This window comes from Boleophthalmus pectinirostris, unplaced genomic scaffold, assembly GCF_026225935.1.
Source record: "Boleophthalmus pectinirostris isolate CB_2022bp ecotype Guang Dong unplaced genomic scaffold, ASM2622593v1 HiC_scaffold_20, whole genome shotgun sequence".
Lineage (NCBI taxonomy): Eukaryota > Metazoa > Chordata > Actinopteri > Gobiiformes > Gobiidae > Boleophthalmus > Boleophthalmus pectinirostris.
Window position 1 is genome coordinate 23,780,376 of NW_026571153.1, and position 27,194 is coordinate 23,807,569.

General features: G+C 37.5%; 1 protein-coding gene across 2 annotated transcripts in view; it reads left to right on the top strand.

Annotated features, from left to right (window-relative positions):
• Window positions 1-1,613: 1,613 nt before the first annotated feature.
• Window positions 1,614-27,194, top strand: part of arhgef11 (Rho guanine nucleotide exchange factor (GEF) 11) — a 42,770-nt gene continuing 17,189 nt past the window's right edge. For both annotated transcript variants that reach the window (XM_055156086.1, XM_055156087.1), the window contains exons 1-25: window positions 1,614-3,044; window positions 9,464-9,555; window positions 10,341-10,445; window positions 11,463-11,512; window positions 11,591-11,648; window positions 11,732-11,931; window positions 14,037-14,108; window positions 15,530-15,637; window positions 16,148-16,193; window positions 17,760-17,797; window positions 18,054-18,146; window positions 18,697-18,765; window positions 18,864-18,968; window positions 19,147-19,245; window positions 19,330-19,372; window positions 19,508-19,604; window positions 20,177-20,299; window positions 22,038-22,061; window positions 22,586-22,712; window positions 23,377-23,476; window positions 23,614-23,643; window positions 23,766-23,892; window positions 24,722-24,928; window positions 26,280-26,327; window positions 27,013-27,161. In XM_055156086.1, the coding sequence (XP_055012061.1) occupies window positions 3,010-3,044; window positions 9,464-9,555; window positions 10,341-10,445; window positions 11,463-11,512; window positions 11,591-11,648; window positions 11,732-11,931; window positions 14,037-14,108; window positions 15,530-15,637; window positions 16,148-16,193; window positions 17,760-17,797; window positions 18,054-18,146; window positions 18,697-18,765; window positions 18,864-18,968; window positions 19,147-19,245; window positions 19,330-19,372; window positions 19,508-19,604; window positions 20,177-20,299; window positions 22,038-22,061; window positions 22,586-22,712; window positions 23,377-23,476; window positions 23,614-23,643; window positions 23,766-23,892; window positions 24,722-24,928; window positions 26,280-26,327; window positions 27,013-27,161 (2,245 nt within the window). In that variant the 5' untranslated portion in view covers window positions 1,614-3,009. The remainder of the gene's footprint in view (window positions 3,045-9,463; window positions 9,556-10,340; window positions 10,446-11,462; window positions 11,513-11,590; window positions 11,649-11,731; window positions 11,932-14,036; window positions 14,109-15,529; window positions 15,638-16,147; window positions 16,194-17,759; window positions 17,798-18,053; window positions 18,147-18,696; window positions 18,766-18,863; window positions 18,969-19,146; window positions 19,246-19,329; window positions 19,373-19,507; window positions 19,605-20,176; window positions 20,300-22,037; window positions 22,062-22,585; window positions 22,713-23,376; window positions 23,477-23,613; window positions 23,644-23,765; window positions 23,893-24,721; window positions 24,929-26,279; window positions 26,328-27,012; window positions 27,162-27,194) is intronic.

Here is a 27,194-nt window from a genome sequence, read left to right on the forward strand (position 1 = left end):
AAGGGGTGACAGGGAGGGAGAGAGACAGGAGACATAGAGAGGGAGAGACGGGGGCTTCTCGTTGATTAATAGTCTCCAAATGGACATCAGGCCAATGAAGGAGAGAGAGAGAGCGAGGGAGAGAGACAGAAGGGCCTAATGCAATTCCACTTCCATCTCCCATGACGGATCTCTTTTCCCAGACATATTTTAGCTCAGTTGTTGAGAAGATTGAAGACTTGTAATGGAGCAGCCCAATGAATGTCAGTGATCAGTGAATGACAATGATTATTTTTTGTATATGATGAACACACTTTATTGTAGGCTTGTGTAAAGAATAGACTATAGGCCATTGCCGTTCGCATAGGAGTAACAGAATGTGATTTTGCTTTTAGCCTGCCATTGGTGTTTTCTAGTACGTGATTATGTCATACTCCCAGATGGGAACAAGAGCCCATCCATCAATTTTCTTCCGGTTATCCGAGGCTGGGTCGTGGGGGCACCAGTCTAAGCAGGGACTTCCTTCACCCCGGACATTTCCTCCAGCTCCTCCGGGGCGACCACAAGGTATTCCCTCTGTTGGCCTGGGAACACCTCAAGACAAGAAACAGTTTTCTTTATTGATTACATTATACTTTGCTATGAAATATAAAAATCACAAATGTTGGCCTGATTAATTCTATTATTGACAAGACAATCTGCATTAATTATCAAATGTGGCCAATAAAATGTTGTGATGCCATTTGAAACACATTATCTACCTTTTCTTAGAAGATGTTAATGCTTTACGCGGGACTTTCCAGTGTGATGATAAACTTATCTGTCTCCATGGAGATGAGGAGTTGATGCTAGAGCCCAGAGCTGAAAACACCCGGACCCATTCACAGTTTTCCCCCCCCCCCCCCCCCCCCCCCCCCAAGCATTAAAACACATGCAATTAAACAAATCCAGAATATATTAGTCTAATGCAGTTTTAGGAACATTTCAGGCAAGGTAATAACATTTTGGAATAGGGTGACCAGATTTTCAAAATTGTATAAATGGTATAAATAAAACTGTGAAAAGAGCACGTAACTTAACGTAACGTAAATTCTTGAGTCAGCCAAGACCTGCTGCATTTCTTTTTCTTTATGGTCATTTGCAAACACGTTTTTATGTATTTTGGCTAAACAAATTTAACAAATGTATGCTTCTCTTTACTGTTGGGGGGATCAGATTAGTCAAAAATTGCGATAGTCTTGTTTTAGTCTTGTTTTAGAGCTGATGTAGTCCTGGTTTCGACCCGGTTTAGTTCAAATTGGTCAAAAATAGGGAGACACCCGGGACATTTCTTGTATAAAACTGGGACAAATCACTTGTTTTGCATCAATCTGCTTTCTATTCCATAGAAAGAGAAAGTAAATTTCCTACCATGCAAGCAACCAGAGAAGTTACTCAGTGCACCTTTAATAAAGTAAATTATTATGCACACTCAATTTAAACCTCAACCACAAAACACACTGCATTACAGATGTTGATTTAGCGGCTAGTCTTGGGTAAGTTAGTTTTCATAACCCGTGGCGTTGCTTTCTCCATTGCTGCTCCTCTGCGTGTCTGCTGCAGTACTGTACATCCACCACAGCGGGACCCGGGGTGCTGTGTTTGGGTGATCTTTGAGGAGAACATACCGATAACAACTCGGGGGGGAAAGATCATTATTTTGGATCGGATTAAACAGCATGAAACTGGCCATGCAAAGAATTAACCAGACGCTTGAGTACGTTTGATTGGTACACAAAAACATACTGGAGATTGCTGCTGCACTGATCGCCTTTGGGAATCTATACAAGCTAACCGGGCTAAAAACTGCAGCAGACTAATGCAAGATTTTCTACAAAATTTGAAGACTTTTGTGGATATATTAACGTTGAGTTTGTTCGTATAACCGGGTCCTTTTTGTCACCTTTGTCACTTGGTTATATGCTTTTTTGCAATGCTATTACAATTGCAGAGGTGGCTAGTTAGCTTGCTAGCTTGCTAGCACACAAACTTCGCTGCATTCCGAGTCGCCACGTACGCGATGCCGAGGACTGACTGCGGCCTTTTTGCGGATCTTTTAATAACAAGCAGTTAACTGTCACATATCTCTTTGATCGGATCTTTATTATTATTTAGCAATTTAATGAGCAAGATCGCAAAACTAAAGGCACTATTGCTGCTCCCTTTCCGCAGATGCAGCCGAAGCTAACACCGGTGAACCTGCTAATTAGCTATGTCGTTAGCATGTCATAGATAGCCAAGGGTATAATCTGGTTTAGTTGTTTACAATTTGCTGGCCTGAGCATACGAGCCTGTGACCTCTTTAGAGAAATCTGACTGACATTTGACATCTGATGCACTAATTCTACTAACTATTTCTTGTTATTTTCTTTATGTTTTTATTTAGTGATTGTAATGCACACTACAGTAAACCAACTATGCAGGCTCAAGTAATATTGCAGTTCAAAGGTTAGGAACATTGAGCTATTTAGTGTCAAATTGCACGTGAGGTCCCCAGTGTTGCATGGTAAACAGTTTGCATTGAATTACATTGTTTACAGTAGCTTTATGCAGACAGGTTTGTAGTAGGGGAGTTGTTGACACAGAGAGCATATCTGGACATATCATCCATGATTGATGATCTGTGTTGAAACTGACTGCCCTGGTCTAGTTTCACCTACACGTCCCATTTGCAGCTGTATTTAAAGCTAATTTTAACCACTCAGTCTGCAAAAAACATACAAAAAAAACAAAACAAAAAAACAAAACAGATGTGACATTCAGGGGTAGTTTTTAGCAGCACTTTATTATTGAAGGCGATTGGGAGCACTATGAGGTCTTCCTTGGTGCTAGTGCATGAAAACTTTAAGATCTGAATCGGAGCCAGACAGAGGAGTTCTTTGTGTGGAATGAAAACTCAAGAGGCAAGAGAAGATGGTGATGATAGCCGCGGTGCTGTGACAAAGTAAAGCCTGCATCCGGAAAAAGAGGACTGACCCACAGGCTGTAGAAATGAGCCTACGCCAACCCTCCTCTACCCTGGACAGGTAAGTTAAAAGGCCCATGTTTTGCTATTTTCTGTTCTTTTATAATGCTTTTTCTGTATAAAAAACATACCTGGAGTTGTATTTTATTTCATTCACACCTGTTTAACACACAAATCCCCCATATTTAGGCTGAGTTCTTCTCTCAAATGGCAACACTCTGGTCCACCTTGTGATGCATGCGCTGATACAGGAAGTGCTCCACTGTGTATTTAAAATCCATACACCTTCACTAGAATCGTTTGGATCATTTCAGCTTTGGATCTTCCAATATCTAGTTTGAATTAAAGGTAAAAGGTAGTTGTTAACTTGAAAACTACCTCTTCCTGACACCACAAGGTGCAGCAGAGCATTTTGAGCTTTTGAAATGAATGTAGACAGACTAACAATAAAGGGTTACTCAAACATGTGAGAATGCAACAAAACACAACACTAGGTATGTTTTTGGTAGCAGCATGAGTTAAAATTCATGAGAATCCATTCTGTGTAATATAGGACCTTTAAACTATCACTACTACTATGCCATTGGGGCTGAATAATGCATGCTTTGTCCTCTGTGCTGCCACTAAACACTTGTGTGGTTGCAATCATATCATATCCTTATCTGTCTGAAGTCCAGTCTGGCCTGCTAAATAGCAAGTCAAACGGGCTGTTTACATGTGGCCTATGGAGCCAGTGAGGCAACAGAGAAATTATGCAAAGAAGGGATGTTACTAGGCCTGTCATGATAGCAAATTTTGAAGTATAGTATATTGCGGAATAAAATATTGATGATAAATTATATGCCACTTACACAATAACCCTAAAGTAGGATTATTCGCAGAAAACTTTACTAAATGTAAAATATGGTTAAAATAGAAACTGCAATAAACAAATAGCAGAGTTGAATACTTAAGTGCTTAGTTTGTATGCATTGTTTTATAAAGAGTCGTAAGGGTTATGTATTTGACCCTCTACAGCTCAAATATTTGTGTAGTACATAAAAATGACAAAAAGTTCCCCACTAGAAAGAGAAAGAAAAGGTATCCTCGATAAACATGGAGTCACAAAATTTATTCTTTCTCGATAAATTTAGAATGATCTTGTGCTATATCGGAACAAGTATAAGAGCACATGGATTATTATAAAGCCATAGAACTCAATGAAACCTACCTGGACCACTGAGAGATTACACAGACATAAGACCACATGGTGATATAAAAGATGGTACGACGACTTAATGTTGAAAAGCACATTCTATTGTCTAAATAAAGAGCATTTCTTATTATCATCATCGTGGTATCAGAATCTTTATTGAGTCTATTCCTTAGCATTGAAATCAAGTTGGAAATTTTAGTGTCATGACAGCAGTAATTGGTAAACATTGGCAGCTGCTTGTTTTGTCCATTATCACTGAATGTCTTCATGAACATTTGTCTCTGCTTGGTCACATGTCATTTTCTTTGTCTTCATCTGTTTTTCTGCTCATTTTTCCCTCATTCCTCCATCCACTGTCTGTATGTGTCGTCAGGGCAACCAATAAGAAAAACGTCCATTTGACAAGGTAGGACAGTTGGCATGGTATAGATCTATAGGTTGCGTTCACATTATAGAATTTGATGATGTTATAATTTCAGATGGAGGGCAGGGGCCTTTATAACTCTATAGTAGATTCACTGTTTTTTAAGAAATATCTAAACCAGGAAATCCACAAATGTTGAACCTTATCATTAAAGATCGTCTCCACAAACTTGTCATATTCATTTTATGGCTTAAAGTATTCAACTGACTGCTATCTATTAGTCTTTAAGGTTGAATAATGGCACCACTCATTGAAACAACATAATTTTACCTTTGTTTATTTATACAGCAAAGAGACTAAACTTTGTGCCAGGTTCTGTTACATGTGGATAGGCTCAGTGTTTATATTATCATACCATAAACCAGATCCGATACTGATATTGGCAAGGCAAGGCAAGGCAAGTTTATTTGTATAGCACAATTCGTACACAAAGTAATTCAAAGTGCTTTACAAAATAAGAAATACATTAAAATCATAATAAAAACAAATCAAAACATAAATAATCATGAAGATTAAAATTTAAAAAGAGAGACATAAATTGAAGACAAGAGTGCGGAATGAAAACCTTTCAGTTATATGCACAGTTAAACAGAAATGTTTTGAGCCTGGATTTAAACAGCGTCACAGAAGAGGCCTGTCTCACATGTTCAGGAAGACTGTTCCAGGTTTTAGCTGCATGAACCTGAAACGCTGACTCCCCTTGTTTAGTCCTGACTCTGGGCACCAGCAGGAGGCTGGTCCCTGAGCTCCTCAGAGTGCGAGATGGTTCATATGACACTAAAATGTCACAGATGGACTTTGGTGCTCGGCCATGGAGAGACTTGTACACAAGCAGAGCTGCTTTAAAGTCTATTCTCTCAGTCACAGGAAGCCAGTGCAGAGACCTGAGCACAGGACTTATGTGCTCGTACTTCCTAGTTCGAGTAAGGACCCGAGCTGCAGCATTCTGGATGTTCTGCAGCTGTCTCACAGCTCGTTTGGAGAGACCAGTGAGCAGACCATTACAGTAGTCTAACCTACTGGAGACAAACACATGGATAAGATTCTCTAAGTCTGCTTTAGACAGTAAACCTTTGATTTTTGCTATGTTTTTTAGATGATAAAAGGCTGCAGATGTTATTGATTTGATGTGGCTGTTGAAGTTCGTCTGAGTCCATTATTACCCCTAGATTTTTTGCCTGATTTGAAGGTTTTAGAGAGAGAGACTGGAGGTGACTGCTGACACTGTCCCTTTGTTTCTGTGGACCAAACACTGTGACTTCAGTCTTGTCAGAGTTTAGCTGGAGAAAGTTGTTTTGCATCCACACACTGATCTGTTGGATGCAGTGACAAAGTGAGTCCACTGGTCCATAGTCTCCTGCTGCCAGAGAGACGTAGATCTGAGTGTCATCTGCATAATTGTGGTAGGACACGTTATTGCTGCTTATTAACTGGCCTAATGGCAGCATGTAGAGATTGAACAACAGGGGGCCCAGGATTGACCCCTGAGGCACCCCACAGGTCAGGGCCATGTGATCTGAGACACAGTTTCCAATTTCAACTAAATACTTCCTGTCTTCTAGGTAGGACTTGAACCAGTTTAGTACAGTACCAGAGATGCCCACCCAGTCCTCTAGTCTCTGTAAGAGGATCCCATGATCGACAGTGTCAAAAGCAGCACTGTTGATCATGGGATCCTCTTATTGATACTATGTCTTTAAGTATTTGCCAATATCTGATATTAATCCAGTGTAGCAATTGAAAATGGCATTTTTTTTTCCTGGACTGCCACTGATATTCGATAACAATATCTGTGCATCCCACTTCAACAAATCTGCAGTCTGACAGTTAAACAACAAATCCCACTGTAGAATTCTGACCTGCCCTCCAGCTCAGTTTAAACTATAGGGATGTTTACATTGTAAGTCACATGAACGCAACCTATACAAAGAAACAGCGCATGAGACAAACATTTTGGAGTGTTTCATATTGATTTAGCATGAATCAAATGCCTGTAGTATCAAAGATAATTTGTGCGGAAGAGGCTATTCTTGTGGTTGTTATATTCATGGATTTTAGCTGCATACAGACAATAGCAGGGATGCAAGATTAGTTAACATTGAAACTAAATTTTAAATTTGCATTTTGAAATGTTTTCTTGGCATATTTTCTACAGTGGTAGTTGTTATTTAGGCATTAATATAGGGAAACAGATCCCAGTCAGTTTGGAGATTATTATCTGCAAACTGGTTAGATGTCAACAAACATGTTCTGAAATGCGTGTCTTAGTTTACTTAAAATGTTTACACACATTATTCATGAAATGGCCCATGTTACGCTATTTTCTGATCTGTGGTATAATGTTGTTTGCTCATCACAAACATACCTGGAGTTGTGTTTTGTTTCATTCACACATTTAACAGACAAAGTTTGGGTTCCTTTCTCACAGAGAAAAAACACTGTTCCTCCTTATGATGTCATGTGGTAACATGTGCTCTAGAGCCCGACCGATATGGATTTTGTTGCGGCCGATATGAAACCGATATAATGGGAGTTGGAGCTGCCGGTAGCCAATATAATGGCCGATATATTTAGTGATGTAAAAATTCACTGTAAATCTTGAATTGTTTAAAAAACTAAAATTGGGTTTATTTAAGCAACATTTATTGTTATTCTGACACTTTATGTCATATTTACAGAGGGTAGGTCGGCCTAATGGCATTTTTGCATCACATTCTAGCTACTAGTGATGGGTATTCCAGTTCTTTTTAGAGAACCGGCTCTTTTGGCTCGGTTCACTAAAAGCAACTGGCTCTTTTGGGTCCCAAGCAGCTCTTCATATTGTTTTGTTGCAAGCAGGACTAAACCAGAACTGAACCAGGACTGAGTGTCGGGACTCGGTCTCTATCTCGCTCCCTCTTTCGAGCCCAAGATTAGTCCTGGTTTATTTATTTTATGATGAACTACACCCAAATATGCACATTTTTTCTATCCTATGCATAGGCATAATTCTGAAAGTTTCGTTTTGAGCCGCTACCGCTGTCAAAGTACCACAAGTCTGCACGCGACTTGAAGAGAAAAAAAAGTGAGAGAAAGAGAAAACACGGCTCCCAGTAAGGAGCTGGCTCTCGTCGTTCGCATCAAAGAGCCGGATCTAAGAGCCGCTTCGTTCGCGACTGACCCATCACTACTAGCTAGTAAAGAAACTACCGCTATTAGCCTTTAGCCGTAAATACGTGTGCGCCGCGGTAATTAATTATATGCGCAAGTATCATTATTCACACCTCTATTCACAGCTCATTTACATATCAATGCAGGTACAGCAACAAATATATGGCCAATACAGTCACTTTACAATAGGCCAATAGAAAACAACCTGTTAATGTGTGGGAGCTACAGCAGCTAATAGCTAACTAATGAGAAAAAACAACACTAGCTTCAAAGTCGACATATTTCCAACACTCACCGCTCACACAGGCTCCTCCTCACATCACAAGTCTGCACTAGTAAATGTCCTTTTAATTCAGACTCAAACCAATTGTCCGTAAAAATAATATAATCTCAGTGTTTGGATCTATTGGCTGCGGGTGTAAACAAACACACGTGAGTGACTCGACTCTGGGGGTGTGTTCAAGGACAGTACGGACACACACACAGACAAATGACTCCACAGATAAATACTGATGCAGAGCCACATATTAGGACATTTATCTGACTGTAACTTAGATTAAATGAACATAATGTAGATAGTCTAAGCTTTATAACGAGGTATAACATGCCCACGAGAAATATCGGCCCATATCAGCAAACATATCGGCCGATAGCCGATATGCCTCCAGGTGCCCATATCGGAGGACCAATATATCGGTCGGGCTCTAATGTGCTCTACTGTGTTTTTAAACTCCGCACACCTTTACTAGAATCATTTGGATAATTTCACCCCTGAAATTGCCAATCTCTACTAAATCAAAGGCAAAAGGTAGCTTTGAAAAAGCATTTTGAGTTTTGGAGTAATAATAAAAAGTTACTTGTGTAAATGAAACAAAACACAACTCCATGTATTACCAGGTAATAACTTGTAGCTACGAAGTAGGCCACATTATTCACTAAGTTACTCATGAAGTTGTTTGTGATTACTTAAAGTTGACAATTTGTTGAACTTGACTATGGAATAGAGCGTTTTCAGTTTGAGAGAAGAACTCAGCCTATATGGTTTATGTGTTAAACATTTGTGAATGAACTCCAGCTATGTTTTTGATAAGGAAACAACATTATAAGATAGATCAGAAAATAGCGTAATATGGGCCTTTTAATCCCCGAACAGATTATTTTATAAAATGAATGGCTCTTTGATTGAACTTAAAACTCTGTATTACCTCGTGGATTTCCTTGTGTGTTTGTTCAGGGTCACTGTAATCTCAAAGCAAAAACACAAAGTCCTTAAGCGTCATACTTAAATACACAGTTCACACAGTGTTTATACAGTCTGTTTAAAGGAGAAGATACAGCCATGGTTTGCGCATCTTCCTGTTGCTCAGTTTTGTGTTTTGTCGCTTTTAAGGCAGGTTTTTTCATTCAGAATATCTCTCCTTTCTCTCTTCTTTCTGTGTCTTTTCCCTCTTTCACGCTTCGCTCTCAGTCCCTTTGCTGCTTGGTGAGTCCTCTCTTGTCGACATGTATCTTGTCACTTCTTCCTCTGTGCATCTTTAATGTAGCCTATATAATGCCATTCAGTATTTATGGGTATTTGCTTTGTTTTCCTTTGTTTTTATATATATTATAAAAATATAAAATATATATAAAAATAATATATATTATATATATATGTATAACAATTTGTTTAAATTTAAAAGATTAATTTGTTCTTTTTTTTTTTAAACAGGTTGAGCAGTCTGACCATCGGGGACTCGGAGCGCAAGTCTTCTGCTGCTCAACAGAGGGAGCCCTGCATTGAAATTCCCACAGAAAGTGCAGGTAATTTAACCTGGTTCATGCCAGATTGTTATGTTTAGCACTCTGAATTGAACTCTACACATTTATCAATCTGGAATGGTTTGTGCTGGGGTATTATCAGACTGTCAATCCCTGCTCTACTGCACATGTGGCATGCAGAAAGAGCCACTTGGGTCATGTCAATATCTTGTCAATATCTTCTACTCAATCAAATACAGTTAAAATGTGCCTCTCCAAACTTAAAGGTCTTATACTATGCAAAATTTACTCTTGTTAGGTTTAAGTCATGTTACTATGAGTTGTGTTTTGTTTCATTCACATATGTTGAGTAATCCTTTATTATTAGTTTGTCTCTATATCCAAAGCTCAAAATGCTCCGTTTCAGTCATGAAGCATTAGTTTTCAAGTTAAAAGCTACACCTTTTGTTCAGTAGAGAGTGGCAATTCCAGAACTGAAAAATCATCCAAATGATTATAGTGAAGGTATATGTAGTTTAAAAACACAGTGGAGCACTTCCTGTATTACTGCATGACATCACAAAGTGGAATAGAGGGTTTTCAGTTTGAGAGAAGAACTCAGCCTAAATATACAGCGTTTGTGTGTTAAATGTGTGAATGAAACAAAACAGGAAAACAACATTATAATAGATAAAAAATAGCTTAATATAGGCCCCTTAATACATATACATAGGGATACAAGCTTCTGGTTGATGTTGATTATTGAAATGATCAACTATTTACTATCTGAAATGCCTAGAGAATCCTAGTTAAGTTTATTATTATAATGTATGTGTGTTTTTCTTCAGGTCCTGGTCTGGTGCAGAGATGTGTGGTGGTTCAGAAGGATCAATTGGGCTTCGGCTTCACTGTGTGTGGAGAGAGAGTGAAGCTGGTCCAGAACGTGCGCCCTGGTGAGAAAACTAATAATTATGTTTTAAAATTACACTTCTTTATCAGTGTTTTTAAACTTTCCTGAATATCTCTCAACAGGTTTGAAACTGTACAATTCTACATATTAGACCACTAGATTGTGACATACATACATGCACTACCAGTCAAAAGTTTGGGCAGTTTTAATGAGTTTTTTCTTTATTTCCATGGTTATTTACATTGTACAATTTGAAAACTATGAACAGACATATGTGGAATTTAAACCAATAATTAACTCAAAAGTAACTCCAAACTTGTTTTATGAAAATAGCCACCCTTTGATTTGGCCACCGCTTTGCACTTTTGATATTTCTTGACCCTGACAAGCATTTCGGGAGACTTAATCAAGAAGAACAGTGGGGAAGGCCAAGGGTTTGCAGTTCTGTCAACAAAGCAAAGTGGATTTTGTTTGAGGATTTTAATCTAAAATATAAAAAAAAAACATTTAGTTTCCTTTGCAACTTAATTCCATATATCTCACATGATATATTTAATGTCTTCCACTAGGGATGGGACGAGGCACAATTTCTATGAAACGAGACATGTCATGAGATTCGATCCACGAGAACGACACAAGATTAGATTTTGATCAGATTTTTAATAAATAAATTATGCTACTCAGTTCACAATTTTGGCTTAAAAAGTTTTAGATTGATTTAATTTTATAGTTTTATATAAGACAAAATACATCTTACATCTTTTTTCCAGTGTTTTTATGTTTGGATTGGATACAAAAATGTTAAATACTGGTGAATTACCGGTACATGTTTTGAGAAGATGTAGTCCCAAAAAACACTAGTACAATGACAGCAAAAATATAAAATCAAGTAAATTAAAAATGGTGAGGCTGATATTGGGAACTGGATTGCACTATTTTATATAAAAAATGTCAAAATCTCGTTTTGTCTCGTTCTCGTAATTCCAATCTCATATTTGTTGATGTGGTGTTAAATTGTTGTCCGAATTATCTATAAATAAAATGTGATTCATTCTTGTAGGTGGTGCTGCAGTCAAGGCTGGAGTTCAAGAAGGAGATCGAATCATAAAGGTATTTTCTATTTGTAAATGCTCATAAATTTGGTCTGAATTTTTAAATGAAATGATTCTAAAACAAACATTTTGTCAGGTGAACGGCTCTCTGGTGTCCTCCATGACCCATCAGGAGGTGGTTAAACTCATCAAATGTAAGTCAAACAAAACACAGCCTTTTTAAGATTTGACGTTTGAAAAGAAAAGCGTCATATTCTCTTCTTTTTTCTTCTCACAGCCGGAACATACGTCGCTCTCACGCTACAAGGCCCACCCCCCTCCGCCGCCTCTGTGCCACTGGAGCCCCTCCCCACTGACGTCTCACCCAATCAAAGGACGTCTTTAGGTGGGCAAGTCCCGCCCCCTCCACCGCCACCTTTGCCCTCAGGACTCAGCAGCACCCCCTCCCAAAGAATCACTGGACCCAAACCACTGCAGGTAAAACATGCTAAAAGTACTGACTACTCTGACAAGGCTCTTATAGTCAGACCTTGACATGTTTTAGCTGCACTTTGCTGTCTTCAGTCATAATAACGTGAAGACCTTATGTACCTAATCAAATGAAAAGTACTGACTAGGGTTGTCCCGATCCGATCACGTGATCAGAAATTGGTGCCCAACACGTGACTGCGGACTCGATCTGGACTCGGACATTATGTACTGATCAGGTATTGGATAAATAATATACGTATATAACATACAGGACACACAGCACACAACACTTTTTCTGAGGTGCAGGTTTTGATCAGGGATGTCCCATCAGCATGACTATCTGTCCCACCACCTGCTGTACTAGAGGAGCACTTGCGCTGGGACTTTTGGGCTGTGCTGTGCTCGGGCACTGTTGTCTGGGGTTCTGTGGCCTGTGTTCTTACCTGCATGGCCGATAACCTCGCACGGAGCTGTTTGTTGCAAAATAAACAAACAGGGCTGTTGCTCAGCACAGCTGGCGCTATTGTGAGCGGTGTGGAGTGTCTATTGAGCAGTGGGACCGATGTTGTGGTGTGCGCTCAGCTGTGGGTTTGTGGATGTAGTGGCAGTGCGGGGGAGTGGGGGCGGCCGGGGGAGAGAGGCTGTGGGGCTTCTGTCATCTCGTTTTTATTTGGTAAGATTTTGTATTATTTGGATATCATAGACGAGCCTAAATGTTTCAAATGTAATGCACATGCTTCCATATAATATCAAATATACAAACTATAGATTGTGCAGAGTCTAGTCTCAGGTCTGATTCTGGTCTGGTTTCTGTTTTGTCCAGTTCATTAAGTTTACTAAGTTACACATTCGAAGACCATACTGTGAAAAGTCAAGATTTTCAAAAGTGATGGTGAATGGTTAGAAAAGGTAATAAAAAATAAAAGTTTTGGACATTTGATTTTTAACACTAAGTTCAGCCCAAATACTACACATTGAAATCAATACAATCTGATCCCCCAAACATCCTGGATCTTATTCTTTGCTCATAGTCATTTCATAATGTTTTATAGAAGTATCGGCTCGGGACCCGGTATTGGAAAATACTCAAAATCAAGGGACTTGGACTCTGACTCGGGAGCAAAAAAATGTGATCGGGACATTCCCTAGAACTGACTACAGCCTGTTTATATAAATGGTTCCTCTGAGCTCTGGTTGCAATTCTATTTCTACTGAAAAACTGTTGCCCCTCTCTCCGTAACTGCTGTTGTGAGCCTCTTCATGTTGGTCTTAAAATGTTTGTATTAGCTTGCTCTACATGGTCCTGTTTTTTTTATTTCAATATTTTGTACCTAAATTAAGATATGAACATGAATAGCCGACAAATCTGAGGTCAGTCCTTCTAGCATTAGCAACAGGTTTGACTCGCTGCATAGCTAAGCGCTCGGTCCTTGCTAAACCAATGGTGCAAGTGGCAGGGGTGTTACCTTCAACAGCTCTTCGGTGTGGTCCCTGGTTCCAGATTAAGTCGCTATAAAGACGAGACGAAAGACGAGATGTTCTCTATGAGAACGAGAAAAGACAAGAATTTGACATTATTTAGGCTCTAATATATACATTTTGCATTTCAGTCCCCAGTTTTAGACTCATTTTTTAATTTACTTTATTTAATATTTCTGCTGTTACTGTAGCGCTGCTTTTTGGGACTGCTCATTCTCAAAACATTTTATTCGCTAGTACTAGTTTTTCAATCCTACTGTAAAAACATGAGGAAAAAAATCTGACAAGATAATTTTTACTGAGTGCACAATCTTGTGGCAATTTGTCTTGTGAGATCTTGTGGCACGGCATCCCATCCCTATTCAAAAAAATTTTTAAAACAGTTTTTATACAAATGTAGAAGTCTGCTAGAGGAATATCTGTAATACCTGATCTCAAATTTGACATTTCACACCGTCAAAGCAGTGCGTGTGTCATTAGTGCTGGACAGACCATCAGGATGTGGCTGTTTTATCATTGTTTTTCAGTGTGTATCTCACATCTTCACTTTTTTGCCTTGCGCTGTATCATGGCACGATCTGATCATGTCTAATTAATTTATGAATTTGTGATTTGCATTGTTTTTGTTTTAGGATCCTGAAGTTCAAAAACATGCCACTGAAATTCTCAGGAAAATGTTGGAACAGGAAGAGGCTGAGCTGCAGGTATGACACATTAGACTTAGTTACTTTAAAAAAAAATTCAAAGGGCCCATATTACGGTATATTCTGATCTATGTTTTAATATAATGTTGTTTCACAAACATACCTGGAGTTGTGTTTTGTTTCATTCACACATGTTTAACACACAAACTGCATATTTAGGCTGAGTTCTTCTCTCACACAGAAAAGACTCAGTTCCACCATGTGATGTCATGTGGTTATACAAGTGCTCCACTGTGTTTTAAACTCCATACACCTTCACTAGAATCATTTGGATCATTTCGGCCCTGGAATTGCCCATCTCTACTGGACAAAAGATAAAATGTAGCTTTTAACTAAATGTCATCACAAGGTGGAACAAAGCATTTTGAGGTTTGGACAATGTAGATAGATTAATAATAAGATTACTCAGACATGTGTGAATGAAACAAAACAGAACTCCAGGTATGTTTTTGATTAGGTAATGGCATTCTAACATGGCTCACAGGAGTCAAATTTGCATAATATACCTTTCAGAAAGCAAAATATATAGTTTCCATACTTTAAAACATGTGCATTTAAGAAAAAGAAAGAAAAAATGTTAAAAAAGAAAATGTAAGTAGGAAGAAGCATATTTCATTTATGTAATGTTACCCCTAGTTTCATATATTGAATCTTTATAATATTATTTATTTGTCATCACTTGCAAAGCAGCAGCCGTTGTGAGAGTTGGCATTATGTAAATATGGACCACTGAATGAATGGAGATTGTAGTTGTTAGCTGAACGTACACACTCTTCCTTATGCTACACTATTTATTTGTTTTTATGGTTAATGGTCTGTTATGAATTTTAAATATTTTATTTTATTTTTTTATGTTACTGTATCTACCTTTTAAAATCTACAGTAAGTCCCACACATTTATCTTAAGTTGAAGTAAAGTTTACAAATTAATGTTTCACTTTTTAAAAATTATAACAAAATCCATTATTGTCTAGTATATAAAATAATTTGTAGCCTGATTGTGTAAACATATAGTCATGTTTTGGCCTAAAACTCCTCTAGTTCCATTTTCACTCAAGACTCAAGAATCTGGCAAACGCTTTTCTCTGTGGAGATTATCCTCTGTGGGTTATAGCTTTGTCTAGAATGTTTCACTGCATAGTATTAAACCTTTTTATCTTCATGGAGACCAAACCAGACCAAGGTACAGGTCACCGCCTGTAATTGAATAAATGTAAAGTAAAGCTGTTTAATGTCACGCTGTGGAACATTCCAGGCAGAGCAATGACACAGAAGAGATTATCATGACCAAAATTACTGGTATAATATCACGATTACCGGTATATAAAAAGTCTCTCGAACTATTATTGTGCACCTTTTTTATTATGATAAACGATATTATCTATTGTCCCATCCCTAATCACTTGTTGTTATATGGGCAGGCTTTATTGGAGGAACGACTGAGGAACCCGTCACCATCACTGGAGGAAAGAATTGAAAGTGCAAAGAGAAGAGCTCAGCAAGTCCGGATCAAGATTCAGCAAGATCAGGTGCAGTGGACGAAAAGTCGGTCCCAACATAAAGGTGTTATATTGATACTTTGCAGCTGATGCCTTCAACATTTCCTTGGGGTGTGATGCTACCTGTAGGCACTGCTCTATCTGAGGCTTTGTTAAACTTCAGTCTGAGCTGTAGTTTTACACAGTCTGGCCAAGAACTGACTTAGTTTGAACTACAGCAGGTGAGATGATTTGTGCACATAAAATTACAGTCACAAACAACAACAGTTTTTCAGTTAGTCATTCTAACGTCTTTGTTGAAAATCAAACACCTAAACAGGACCACGAGGTTCGTATTTTTGGGGTTTTTTTTTTCTTGAGTTTTCAGATGATCTTAAAAACTTTTTGAACAGCATTTGCTAATGTGTGCAATATGTGTCTATGGTAACTGCTGAACATTCCACCATAGATATACATGCAGAACACCCCCAGCATCATGTCCCTGCAAAGTAATCTATTATTATGAACCTTTTTTATATGTACCATTTTTTTCTTCTTCAGGAGGGATCACGACCAGAATCAGTCACCAGCTACATTTTAGCAGGAGGTTTGTGAATATATCTCCCATTTCATACCAAATTTTGACAAACAGATTTTAATGTTCAATTTTACTAGTACTAGTTCACTACTTTCTTTTTTATACACATGGAAGACATCAAATATATAGTGTGAGATATATAGAATTATGGAGCAAAGAAAAAGTGAAATAACTCAACTAAATATTTTTATATTTTATTTTCAAATCCTCAAAGTATCCACCATTTTCTTTGTTGACAGCACTACAAGCCCTTGGCTTTTGAGTTATTTTGAATTAATTTTTCTTTTACTTAACTCCATACATGTTCAGTGTTTTCTCTTAAAGGTACACTATGTACATTTTGGTTGGGAGTCCGTCACTTGTTTCTATGGAAACATCATTGCTCTGCCTGGAATGTTCCACAGATATTAAACAGCTCTACCTTACATTTATTCCATTACAATTACTAGGTATCAATACCTAGAAAAATTGTGACTGAGAGCAGGGTCGCCTTTCCACTGACCTGACCTTGTAACTTGGTCTGATTTGGTCTCCATGATGACAAGGCAATAACACATTTGTGCTGAAAAGCATTTGACGGACCCTTGACCAGAAAAGTTGTACAATGCATCTTTTAATACAGGAAACTATGGTGCCCACCCCCAGTCTAAAAGTTTCCTCCAATGTCTAAAAAATAACCTGACCCATATATATTGGCATAGCAAAATTAGACTTTATTGCTCATTGTATTATTATAAAGTTATAAAAGTGACTACACTGGTCAAAAATGACAGGTTCAAGATTAAATGTAGGTAGTAAATCCTCAAATTGAATGAGATTAAATTATTCAAATAACTATAACTATTTGACACCATAATCCTAACCACATCTATTGGAAATGCTGCATATTCATTCAATAGTTGTGATGAGAAGAGAGTGAGAATTTACGATGCAATAATCAAGGAAATAAAGAACCAAAAACAAAAAGGTGTGTCCAAACTTTTCATAGGTAGCGTAAATACAGCTGACATTTGTCCCTTTTTCAAGTTTTTAATATAAGATGTTGTTTCCTGTAACGGACAATGAACAAAATGTGATTATAATAACACACACAAAAATCCATTAAAGGTGCAGTATGTCATTAAACTTATTTATTGTGCATTTTATCAATTAGTCTTTTTTATGCCACAAAAATAACTTGAAAACCATCCAGTTTTACTGTATGTGGGGTTGCATCTCTACAGAGCTGACCCTAAACTCAGCCTGTTAGTGTCACTTTCTTGACTCCGTGGAAATTAGATAAAATGAATACCATACTGTGTGGCATTCCAGCAATAACAGACAAGGCAGATCCCCAACCCATCAGAACAGTTGCACCTTTAATGTACTATAATCATGTGTACTTGTTCTAGCACAGATGAATATCACACTAAAAATTTGTGTCCACTTTTGATTCTAGTTTTATTGTTAAGTAGTATATGAGTATTGAGTCTTTTCTTATATTTTCTTATATTTATTCTTATAATATGATATAAAATGATATCCTATACTTATGCCTTTGTATGGACTCTAATGTACTTTATATTGTTTCTTCAGGTCGGTTGTCTATGGACTCTGGTGAAGGTGATATGGAGGTAAGAAGTGAAGCTCGTCAGTTATTTTAAGGTTGACATTTTGTTTGCCCTGCCTATAGTAGCTCCTCTCACCCTTTTTCCTCTGTTTTCTCCTCACCCTCCTCCTCTTCCTCCCAAACTCCTCCATTTCCTACCCCTCTTTCTTTCCTCCTCTTCCTCCCTCTTTATTCTTCCTCCCCCTCCCCCTCTCTCCTCCTCCTCTTCCTCCCCCTCTCCTCCTTCCTCTCCTCCTTCCTTTCTACCTCTTCCTCTTCAGGGCTTTGACAGCCCCCAGTCCTCCCCTTCTTCCTCCTTCAGGACGTCCCAACACAGACGACAGAACTCCGACACACACCCCCTATCCAATTCGGTGAGAATAAACAAATTCTCTTAAAATCTTTTTAGATTATTTTAAATAATTTGTAAATTAAAAACATGAACATGGATGAAAAAAACATGAGAAACAGTCACTTTGTGTATTTAAGAATGTATTTATTTTTAAAATAATATATTTTTTAAATAATATATTTTTAATTAAATTTAGTTTAAAATGAACACATTTGAATGAGTTACTCCATTACTCCATTTTGTTGTAAAATTGCTTAACAAAGATTACACTTTGCCCAGCTTACCGCATTGGAAGTTTTACACTTAATGTCCTATATTACACAAAATTGACTCATATGAGCTTTAAGCCAGATTATAATGTAGTTACCTCATCAAAAACATACCTGGAGTTGTGTTTTGTTTCATTCACACATGTTTGAATAATACTTATTTTTTTCTGTCTACATCTCCAAAGTCTTGTAGTGTTAGTTCTCATGTTAACAGCTCCTTTTACCTTTAGTTCAGTTGAGATTGGCAATTCTAGGGCTGAAATCATCCAAATCACTGTTATTAAAATTGTTTTGTGTCACCAGAGTGGAAAGGCACAGATCATTAGCCCCGAAGATGAAGACGAAGAAGACGACTGCTATGAGTTTATTGAGGTGATCTAGTCCATATATTGTCCTTTGTGATTTTGAGCTCCACCTTGAAAAAAAAATTGCATATTGGTTAAATATTTGACTTTTCTCCCTGTTTTCAGATGGACGGCCCATTTCAGGACATTGAGTTGCTGAAGTCTCGCCCGGCTCACATGACTGTGTTCATGAGATACGTGTTCAGCCAGCTCCTCGACCCCAATCCCCTGGTCAGTCCCATTAAACACACTGCAAAAAATACAAAAGTTTCAACACACTTGAACCTCTAGAGCTGCTTGTAAAATATATCTGCACTGAGGCATGTTACATTTTGCTCACATACAAGAATATTGCATTTTCTTTTCCCACTGTGCAGCCTTGTTTACTTTTTAACTTTTAACTTTTTAGTTGTTTTACCTGTCAGTGGAGGCATACCTTGGCTCCAGTCCTAAAGATGCACGCTCCCTCGCTCCTCAGATTTGTTCTCATTTCCTGGACCCTGACGCTGTATGCAATCTTATTACCCATAATACTAATGTTTAAAATCGGAATAATTTGATGACAATTCAACTTTGGTCACTGTTCTTGCAGCCATTGAAAATCAAAGTAAGAGAAGAGTACCTTACAGATATTGGTAAGTGTATTTTTGAATTAATAATGAACTGCTGCTGATTGTTGTTGTTACTCTTCATCGCCATTTTAAACTGCTATTCTGCCTACAGGCAAGTAAAATCTTTCAATAATTTTATTTTATTTTTTCTGTATCCAGAGAGCCGGCTCCACGCACAAGAGGACATAAGAGGCCCTCTGTCTGAGCTACAGCAGCAGGTGTTACCGGACATACAGGACCAGATCCAAGACTACAGGTAAATGTTTTAAACCAGGTAAAAGAAATGCTAGTTTGATAGATAATTCATGTAGTCATAATATAGCAAGGACTCCTACACTGTGATATAGTAATGTGCAGATCAAAAATTTGTGTTGCCATGATCCATAAAAGAGTACAAAAACTCGATTTGATACTATGGAAAAGGCTTGATATTCAGTACTCACTGACTAGCTAATACAAAACAAAATACAATAGTGCTTTCTTTAAGTTGCAGTGTGGTTCTGTACTGCTGGTGATAAATATTACACCAAAAACTGTTCAGAAAAGGTCAGATTTTGTCATGCTTTTGGGATTTCTTCAGTATCGATACTTGTCAAATTAAGTATCTAGTTTCAGTATTGATTTTAGTGTTGATTAGTGTTTGATTTTTGATACTTTTGACAGCTAAGCAAGACTAGGCCTGGTTAGTACTTGAATGCTAGAAGTGTCAGGTGCCACTGTGGGCTACTTGTTATAGTGGTAGTTTATAGGACCACATAACCCTTATGGTGATTCTGGTGCTGACTACGCCTTCTGTTTTTGCGTGTCTCATATGTGTGTGTTTGACAGGAACAAGCAGTTGATGGGTCTGGGCTCTCTGTTTGGGGAGGGGGACCTGGTGCAGCTGGACGGAGACCCTGCCAAAGAGAGGCAGGTGGTGGACCGGCAGCTCACAGCCCTCTGGGAGATTCTGTGAGTCAAACAAATATTACGTAACACTTTTCCCATCAACGCAGGGTTCAACGTCAGGGTGGAGTTCAAGTGAGAATAGACAGAAGTGAGCAGTTCAAGAGCTTTTTCTGCTGTAAAATAAAAATCACTATCACTGTGACGATATTCGGTATACATTTTAAAAGTTAATATAAACTTTTTCATTTTAACTAGTGATGCATTGATCTGGCTTTATCTCTCCCAATACCAATGTCAATACTCTGGCTTCAAGTATCTGCCGATACCTGATATCAACCAATACCAGGGCAAAGAATGAAAAGCTGAAAATGCAGCTATCCATCGGAGGTGCTGACAACTTCACTGTTCTTTGTTGTGATGATATTTGTGGCAACATAAGCTCCTATCGGACACTGCAGTTTTCTAACGTGGAAATCAACAGATTTGTCTCTTTTATTAAATTATTTTAGATCAGTATTGGGATTTTAAAATGTGCAAACTATAACGTAATAACCCACGGGTGTCCTAGATTATAACTAAATAGCAGACACAAATGCATTTATATACAGATTTAACTTGTGAATCATGTGTCTAATTTGTCTTTTTATTGATGAATACCAAAAAATAAAACTTTAGTTAGTTTATTTTTTTCGCCAGTCAATTGACACAATTAATCATATTACAATGATTTATGAGTAACACAAAAATCTAAATCCAGACCAAATGGGTTTAAGATGAAGTTTAACACTAATTTTGTAGGTATGTAACAATAACCGAAATATCGTGATACAGTATCATCTGAAGTCTCACAATAATATCGGAAGCCATCACAATATATCAAAACACAAGTCTCTTTGCTTAAATTAATAGTTATGGTGATTTTAATAAAAAAAAATAAAAATAAATGTCTGTCTTATTTTGTAAAGCACTTTGAATTACTTTGTGTATGAATTGTGCTATGCAAATAAACTTGCCTTGCCATGGTGCAAAATTTAAAAAAAAGGAACTACATACACCGTGATCCTTTGGTGTTGTCACTACATGAAGAAATAGCTGTTATTATTTACTTTTAAAACTTAATTCTTCATATTATTACTGTACCAAAGCCATTTCGAGGCTTTTAAAAGTTTTATAAGCCTCTAGAAAATATCACGTAAATATTGAACCGTGAGATGTATATCGTGAAAATATCGTATCAAGGGATTTTGATATCATTACATTCCCTATTATTTTGCCTAAACCTCTTAAAATATAGAATGCAATACAATACAAAAGGGCAGAAAATCTTAATTCATAAATTTTTCAGCTAACTCACTCACTGACTTCTCCTCTCTGTTGTTGTCCCCTAAAAACCCATATAGTTTGAATAAAACTGGTCAATCAAGACGCCGTCAACTGATTAATTGACTAAATGACTAAAACTCTACAGCCCTTGTTCTAATTACACTTTTAATAACCAAAACAAATGCCTGGCCGCACACACGCTTGGGAGTGTTTGCTTAGGAACACAGTCAGATGCACAAAGCCCCATAAAAATCTTATTACAAAGTGACAGAAGGAGCCCAGCCAAGCAACCATAGCAAAGGTCAATGCAGCAGTCAAAGCTTTGAAAACCACATGACAAAGACACATGATCATTGAACTATAGCTGTGTCAAATGCACTGAGGAAATCTACACACAGACTATTCGATTTACTCAGTCTGTACTTCTGAGTGTTTTGGAGTAATTTTAATAAAAATAAAATATATTTTTTGATTGCAGATCAAAGCACGAAGAGGATAGAAGGTGAGTAATTTTAATGTCACATATTAGAGTTGAATTATGAATGTCAAAAGTGAGATTTCGCAGCTGCTGTCATCAATATTGCCTGGGGGTGTGATGCTAACTGTAAGTACTGCTCTGGCTGAAGATCTGTTACTTGGGTTAGACTTTAATCTGAGTTTTAGTTGACCATAAAGAACTGACTTGGCTGGAACTACAACAAGTGATCTGATTTGTGCTGTTTTAGTCTCTCACACATAAAAATAGTCATAAACTAGCTACAACCCAACAGTTTCAGTTAGTCTGTCACTGTGTTGTTAAAAATCAGGACCATCAACATTTCATATCATAGTCATCACAGGCTCCTGAACATGTGCTGTTTGAATCCATTTAGCATTTTTTCTTGAGTTTTCAGACAATCTTACAAACTTTTTGTCAAAGTTGCTTATGTGTGCATTGCATCACCATGGGAACTGCCGAACATATATTGTTATTTTAAAGTCAGTTGGGTCATATTTGTAATTCTGTTTTCTATTTAAATGTTACAGTTCACCCATCGCCTCAGCCGTGCTCCTGTATCTCCGACACTCTGGGATCAAACTGAGGGACTCCAAAGTTTTTCCAGGTCTGAGCACCGAAAAGGACAAGTGGCTCACCTTTTTAAAGACCAAAAAGGTTTGTGGAGATACAAGTACACTCTGTAACTTTTCTGGTTAGGAAAAATCAGCCTGAAAATCACAAAGTGTAAGCCCATCTTAGACTTGAACAAACTTTATTGCTCCACAAGGGAAATTATTTGGACACAGTAGCTCACACCTCACATTATATTACATTTTAATCAATAATAAAAATCACAATAATATTTAAAGTTACAGGTGCACTATGTAACGTTTGTTGGGGGGTTAGTCACCTGCTTGTTTCTATGGATATGCCTTTGCTTGGAATGTTCCACAGTATGACATCAAACAGTTCTACCTTACATTTATTCAATTACATGTGATTTAATAGCTCAGAAATACCTAGAAAAACAGACATTCTGACAGTGAACAGGGTTGGTTGCCTCTTCACAGAGTCTCTAGTCTCTAGTAACTAGATCTGGGTTGGTCTCCATGAAGACAGAAAGGTTTAATGGAAAACTGTGAAATATTCCAAACAAAGCACTAACATCTCCATGAAGTCAAGCATTTGACAGACCCTCCTCCAGAAAAGTTACACAATGCACCTTTAACCTTAACTTAAACAGGTGACAAACCCTCCACCAGAAAAAAAAAGTTCACCTTAAATAATAACAAAATACACAAAACATTCTATTATCTTTAACTAAATGTCTTTATTGCAGCTGAGCAGTACAAAGAAAGACAAGGAGAAAGATGGAGAGGACAAGAAGAGGAATCCAATTTTAAAATACATTGGAAAACCACGCAACACTTCTCAGCCAAGTAAAACTGACTGTTAATTAATGCCATTTGTGTTTTTATTCATTATTAATCTATTTATTTTGTTCATTATTTTGTCCATTGTCTATTTGAAGTTATTTTTTTAATGATTTCTCATTTGCTTAATTTTATTTTCATAGCGTACCATGCCCCGTTGTCCCCCTCAGAAGGTATAGCTGTTTTGTACTTTTTTTATCACCTCTTGTATGTTTTGTGTTGAAACATTTTTCTGGTTCTAGCTGTGTTTTTGTCATAATTTTTTTATCTTTTATTTTTGGTTTATTTTGTGCAGTTCGTCCTGGAAATGTGAGGAACATTATTCAACAGTTTGAGAGCAGCTCAGAGGCCGGAGAAGAAGGAGACAGCTCAGATTCACAGAGACTGTCCACCAGCAGCCTGGGAGAGGACAGCATGGACAGGTACAGCACAAAACGTATTTTTCCGATTTGGAATTTTTTATCATTTGCGATATCGATTTTGATATTGTGGCTTTAGGTATCTGCTGATACCCAATATGAACTGATACCAGTGCAGAGACTGAAAACAGTATTACATTTATTTCCTCAAAACAAAAATACAATAAGACAAAACTGATCCAAATGTAGCTGTTATTTATCTCTTAAGTAACTACAGAACATTTTTTTTGTAAATGTAAGTTCAAACAGACTTTCTGGACCGAGTATGACCAGTAAATAATCTTATTACAAAAGTTTATATGTCCAACCAGGTTATCAGTTGATATGTTGGATGTGGAAGCCGATATCCAACAATTTTTTCAGTATCGATGCCGATATCTGATACCAGTATCGTATTGATGCATCCCTAGCACATATATAATATGTAAGTAGGATCGGCAGTAGATCTTAGAGCTCTGCCCATGATATTTTTTTTCATATTGAATATTATTATTTTATGTTATTAAAAACAAATAAAACTGAAAAATTTCAGTGTTAATTTCATGAACATAAACCTTGCATACTTATGTTTCATTGCTGCAGAAAACAAGTAAAGGACAGTTAGAAATCTTGATCCTGATTAGTTATATTAATTGCACAGCCCTGTTAAATGCATACATAAAAAGACTGCATGAAAAAAGTCATTTCATTCTAATTTATAAAAGGAAGATTAAATTGTCTATTGTTAAATTTTGCATTTTTGTTCAGAATTAAATTCAGAATGAGATCTGACGTGTCCCTGCTACAGTACATCAGTTACTGTTGTAAAATTCCTTGTACATTTCTCCCACAGCCCGACCATCTCCGTGCGTTTAGCCCGTAGTGAGTCTCTGAAGGCACAGGGAGAGGGGCGTCGGCGAGGGGCAGGGGCAGGGGCCGAGTCAGTGCCCCGTTCCCGTAGCGACGTGGACATGGAGGAGTGTGGAGAGGAGAGAGAGAGCAGCGCACTTAGACCTCTGCACCAGAGTGCCTCCTCATCGGCTTCAAGCAGCTCTGGGCGGTAAATACACCGTAACACACCAAAGCATGGATCATTTCAAACCAGTCATTTTTCATTAAATTATACTATTTACAATGGGAATAATGCAAAGTTTTACACAGATTTCTTGAAAAGTCTGTTAAGTATAGTAAGTGATTGAGTATTGAACAAATGTATTGATACAATTCTCATACTCCAAACAAGAAAAATACATTTCATGGTGCTTTATTATGCAAAACTGCTTTTCTATAGTCCTGTATTACATAAAATTGGCTCTTGTGAGCTTTAGGCCATGTTTTAATGTTGTCCTCAAAAACATACCTGGAGTTGTGTTTTGTTTCATTCACACTAACAATAATCCTGTATTATTAGTCTGTGTACATGTCCAAGGTTCAGAATGCTCTGTCCTACCTTGTGATGTCATGAAGCAGTAGTTTTCAAGTTAACAGCTACATTTTATCTTTTTGTTTAGCAAAGATTGGAAATTCTAGTGCTGAAATTATCCAAATGATTCAGAGGTGTACGACATGACATCACAAGGTGGAACATAGCATTTTATGTTTGGCATAAGAACTCAGCCTAAATAGGCAAAGGTTGTGTGTTAACCATATATGAATGAAACAAAACACAACTCCAGGTATGTTTTTGATGAGGAAACAACATTAGAACATAGATCAGAAAATTGCATAATATAGGTCAGTCAAGTGTTATGTCATTGTCTTGGGGATTTGGTGGCAAGGTGGCAAACTTTCTGTGTGGAGTTTACATGTTTCTCCCCGTGTCTGGATGGGTTTCCTCCGGGCGCTCCGGTTTCCCCCATCAACACAAAACATGCTACATAGGTCTCCAGAACAGTTGATAGTCAAGGTCAGTGAAACACAATCAATCAGTGAACCTGGCCAGGGACTACAGGTGGAAATTAGCACTGATGCTACAACCTTAATGCAAAAATTGTGCACTGTCCCTGTCTCAAGTAAAAATAAATACAATTTAAAAATCACATGGGAGTTCCCAGATGATATTGATAGTGCTGTGGGAGGTGGAAAGTTATTAAGCGTATTAATATGTTGTTTTTGGCAAATATACCATTTCAAAACAGAAAAGATAACATGCTAATGTAAACATTATGTGTTATCATAATACCCCATGGAAGTGGAATATCACCTCTTTAACCTCTCAAAGAAATATGATTAAAATAAGGAACTGTTACAGAAATCGAGACTTCTCTGTATCAACACATCTTATGTTCATTACAAATAGTGCTTTTTTCACTGTAGTGTAGAAGTTGGTATAGACATTTTACTTAGTCCTAGATAGTGCGATTTCATAAGAGCATATATTGGCCATTCACCCCACCCCATCTGTCTCTCAGGTCTCTAGAGAACCCCACTCCCCCATACACTCCACGCTCCAGGCGCAGGTGAGTCTCCATAACATTCATATGACCAACAACAAATAGGGCTGCACAATATATTATCACAATATCTAAAAAAAAATCAATTTTGCCAAAATAGAGATGAAAATATCTATGTCAGAATTTTGGCTGACGCAGTAAATGATATCATAAAAAAATAAATGTATTGGAACAACATAAGGTTCCCCATTTTATAGAATCATGCTGTTTTTGAAATTAAAATGGACCAGAGGTACAGATTTTACTCATTATTTTCATTAGGTCTTTTGTTTTCGTTAGTTTTATTGTGAAACTCTGAAAAGCATAAAAAATGCATCCTAACTCTTAGCCGATTTGCAACTCCACCAAGCTGGCTTTGGCTATAATATTTCACATTATGGCATAAAACTTATATCTTCACGGAGAATGTTCCGAAGTGTTGCTTTCAATTTCCATGGAAGCATGCAGTTGACTTCTCACATCCAGAAAGTCACATACTATCACTTTAACAGATTGTTCCAAAATATGTATTAAAATAACACAATAATATCTTTATCGAAAAACAAAACACCATCAACTTTTCCCATATCGTGCAGCCCTATCAACAGAGCATTCATTTCAACACAATACCGTGCTAACATTGTTGTCCCAGACTGTTGCTGTGCAGTTTAAATGTAAAGTTTGTGTGTGTTTTGTTGTTTTGTTTGGTTAGGAGTGTGGACTCTCCTTTGGCTCTGCTGCCTGATGCTGCCACTTTGGAAGATGAAGTTTGTGAAGCTCAGAACTGGCAGGAGACTGTTTCGGCTCAGCTCCTCTCAACGCTAAGCCCCAAAGAGGTGGACAGACAAGCAGTAATCTACGGTAGGACATCACCCAACATTAAAGATGCACCAT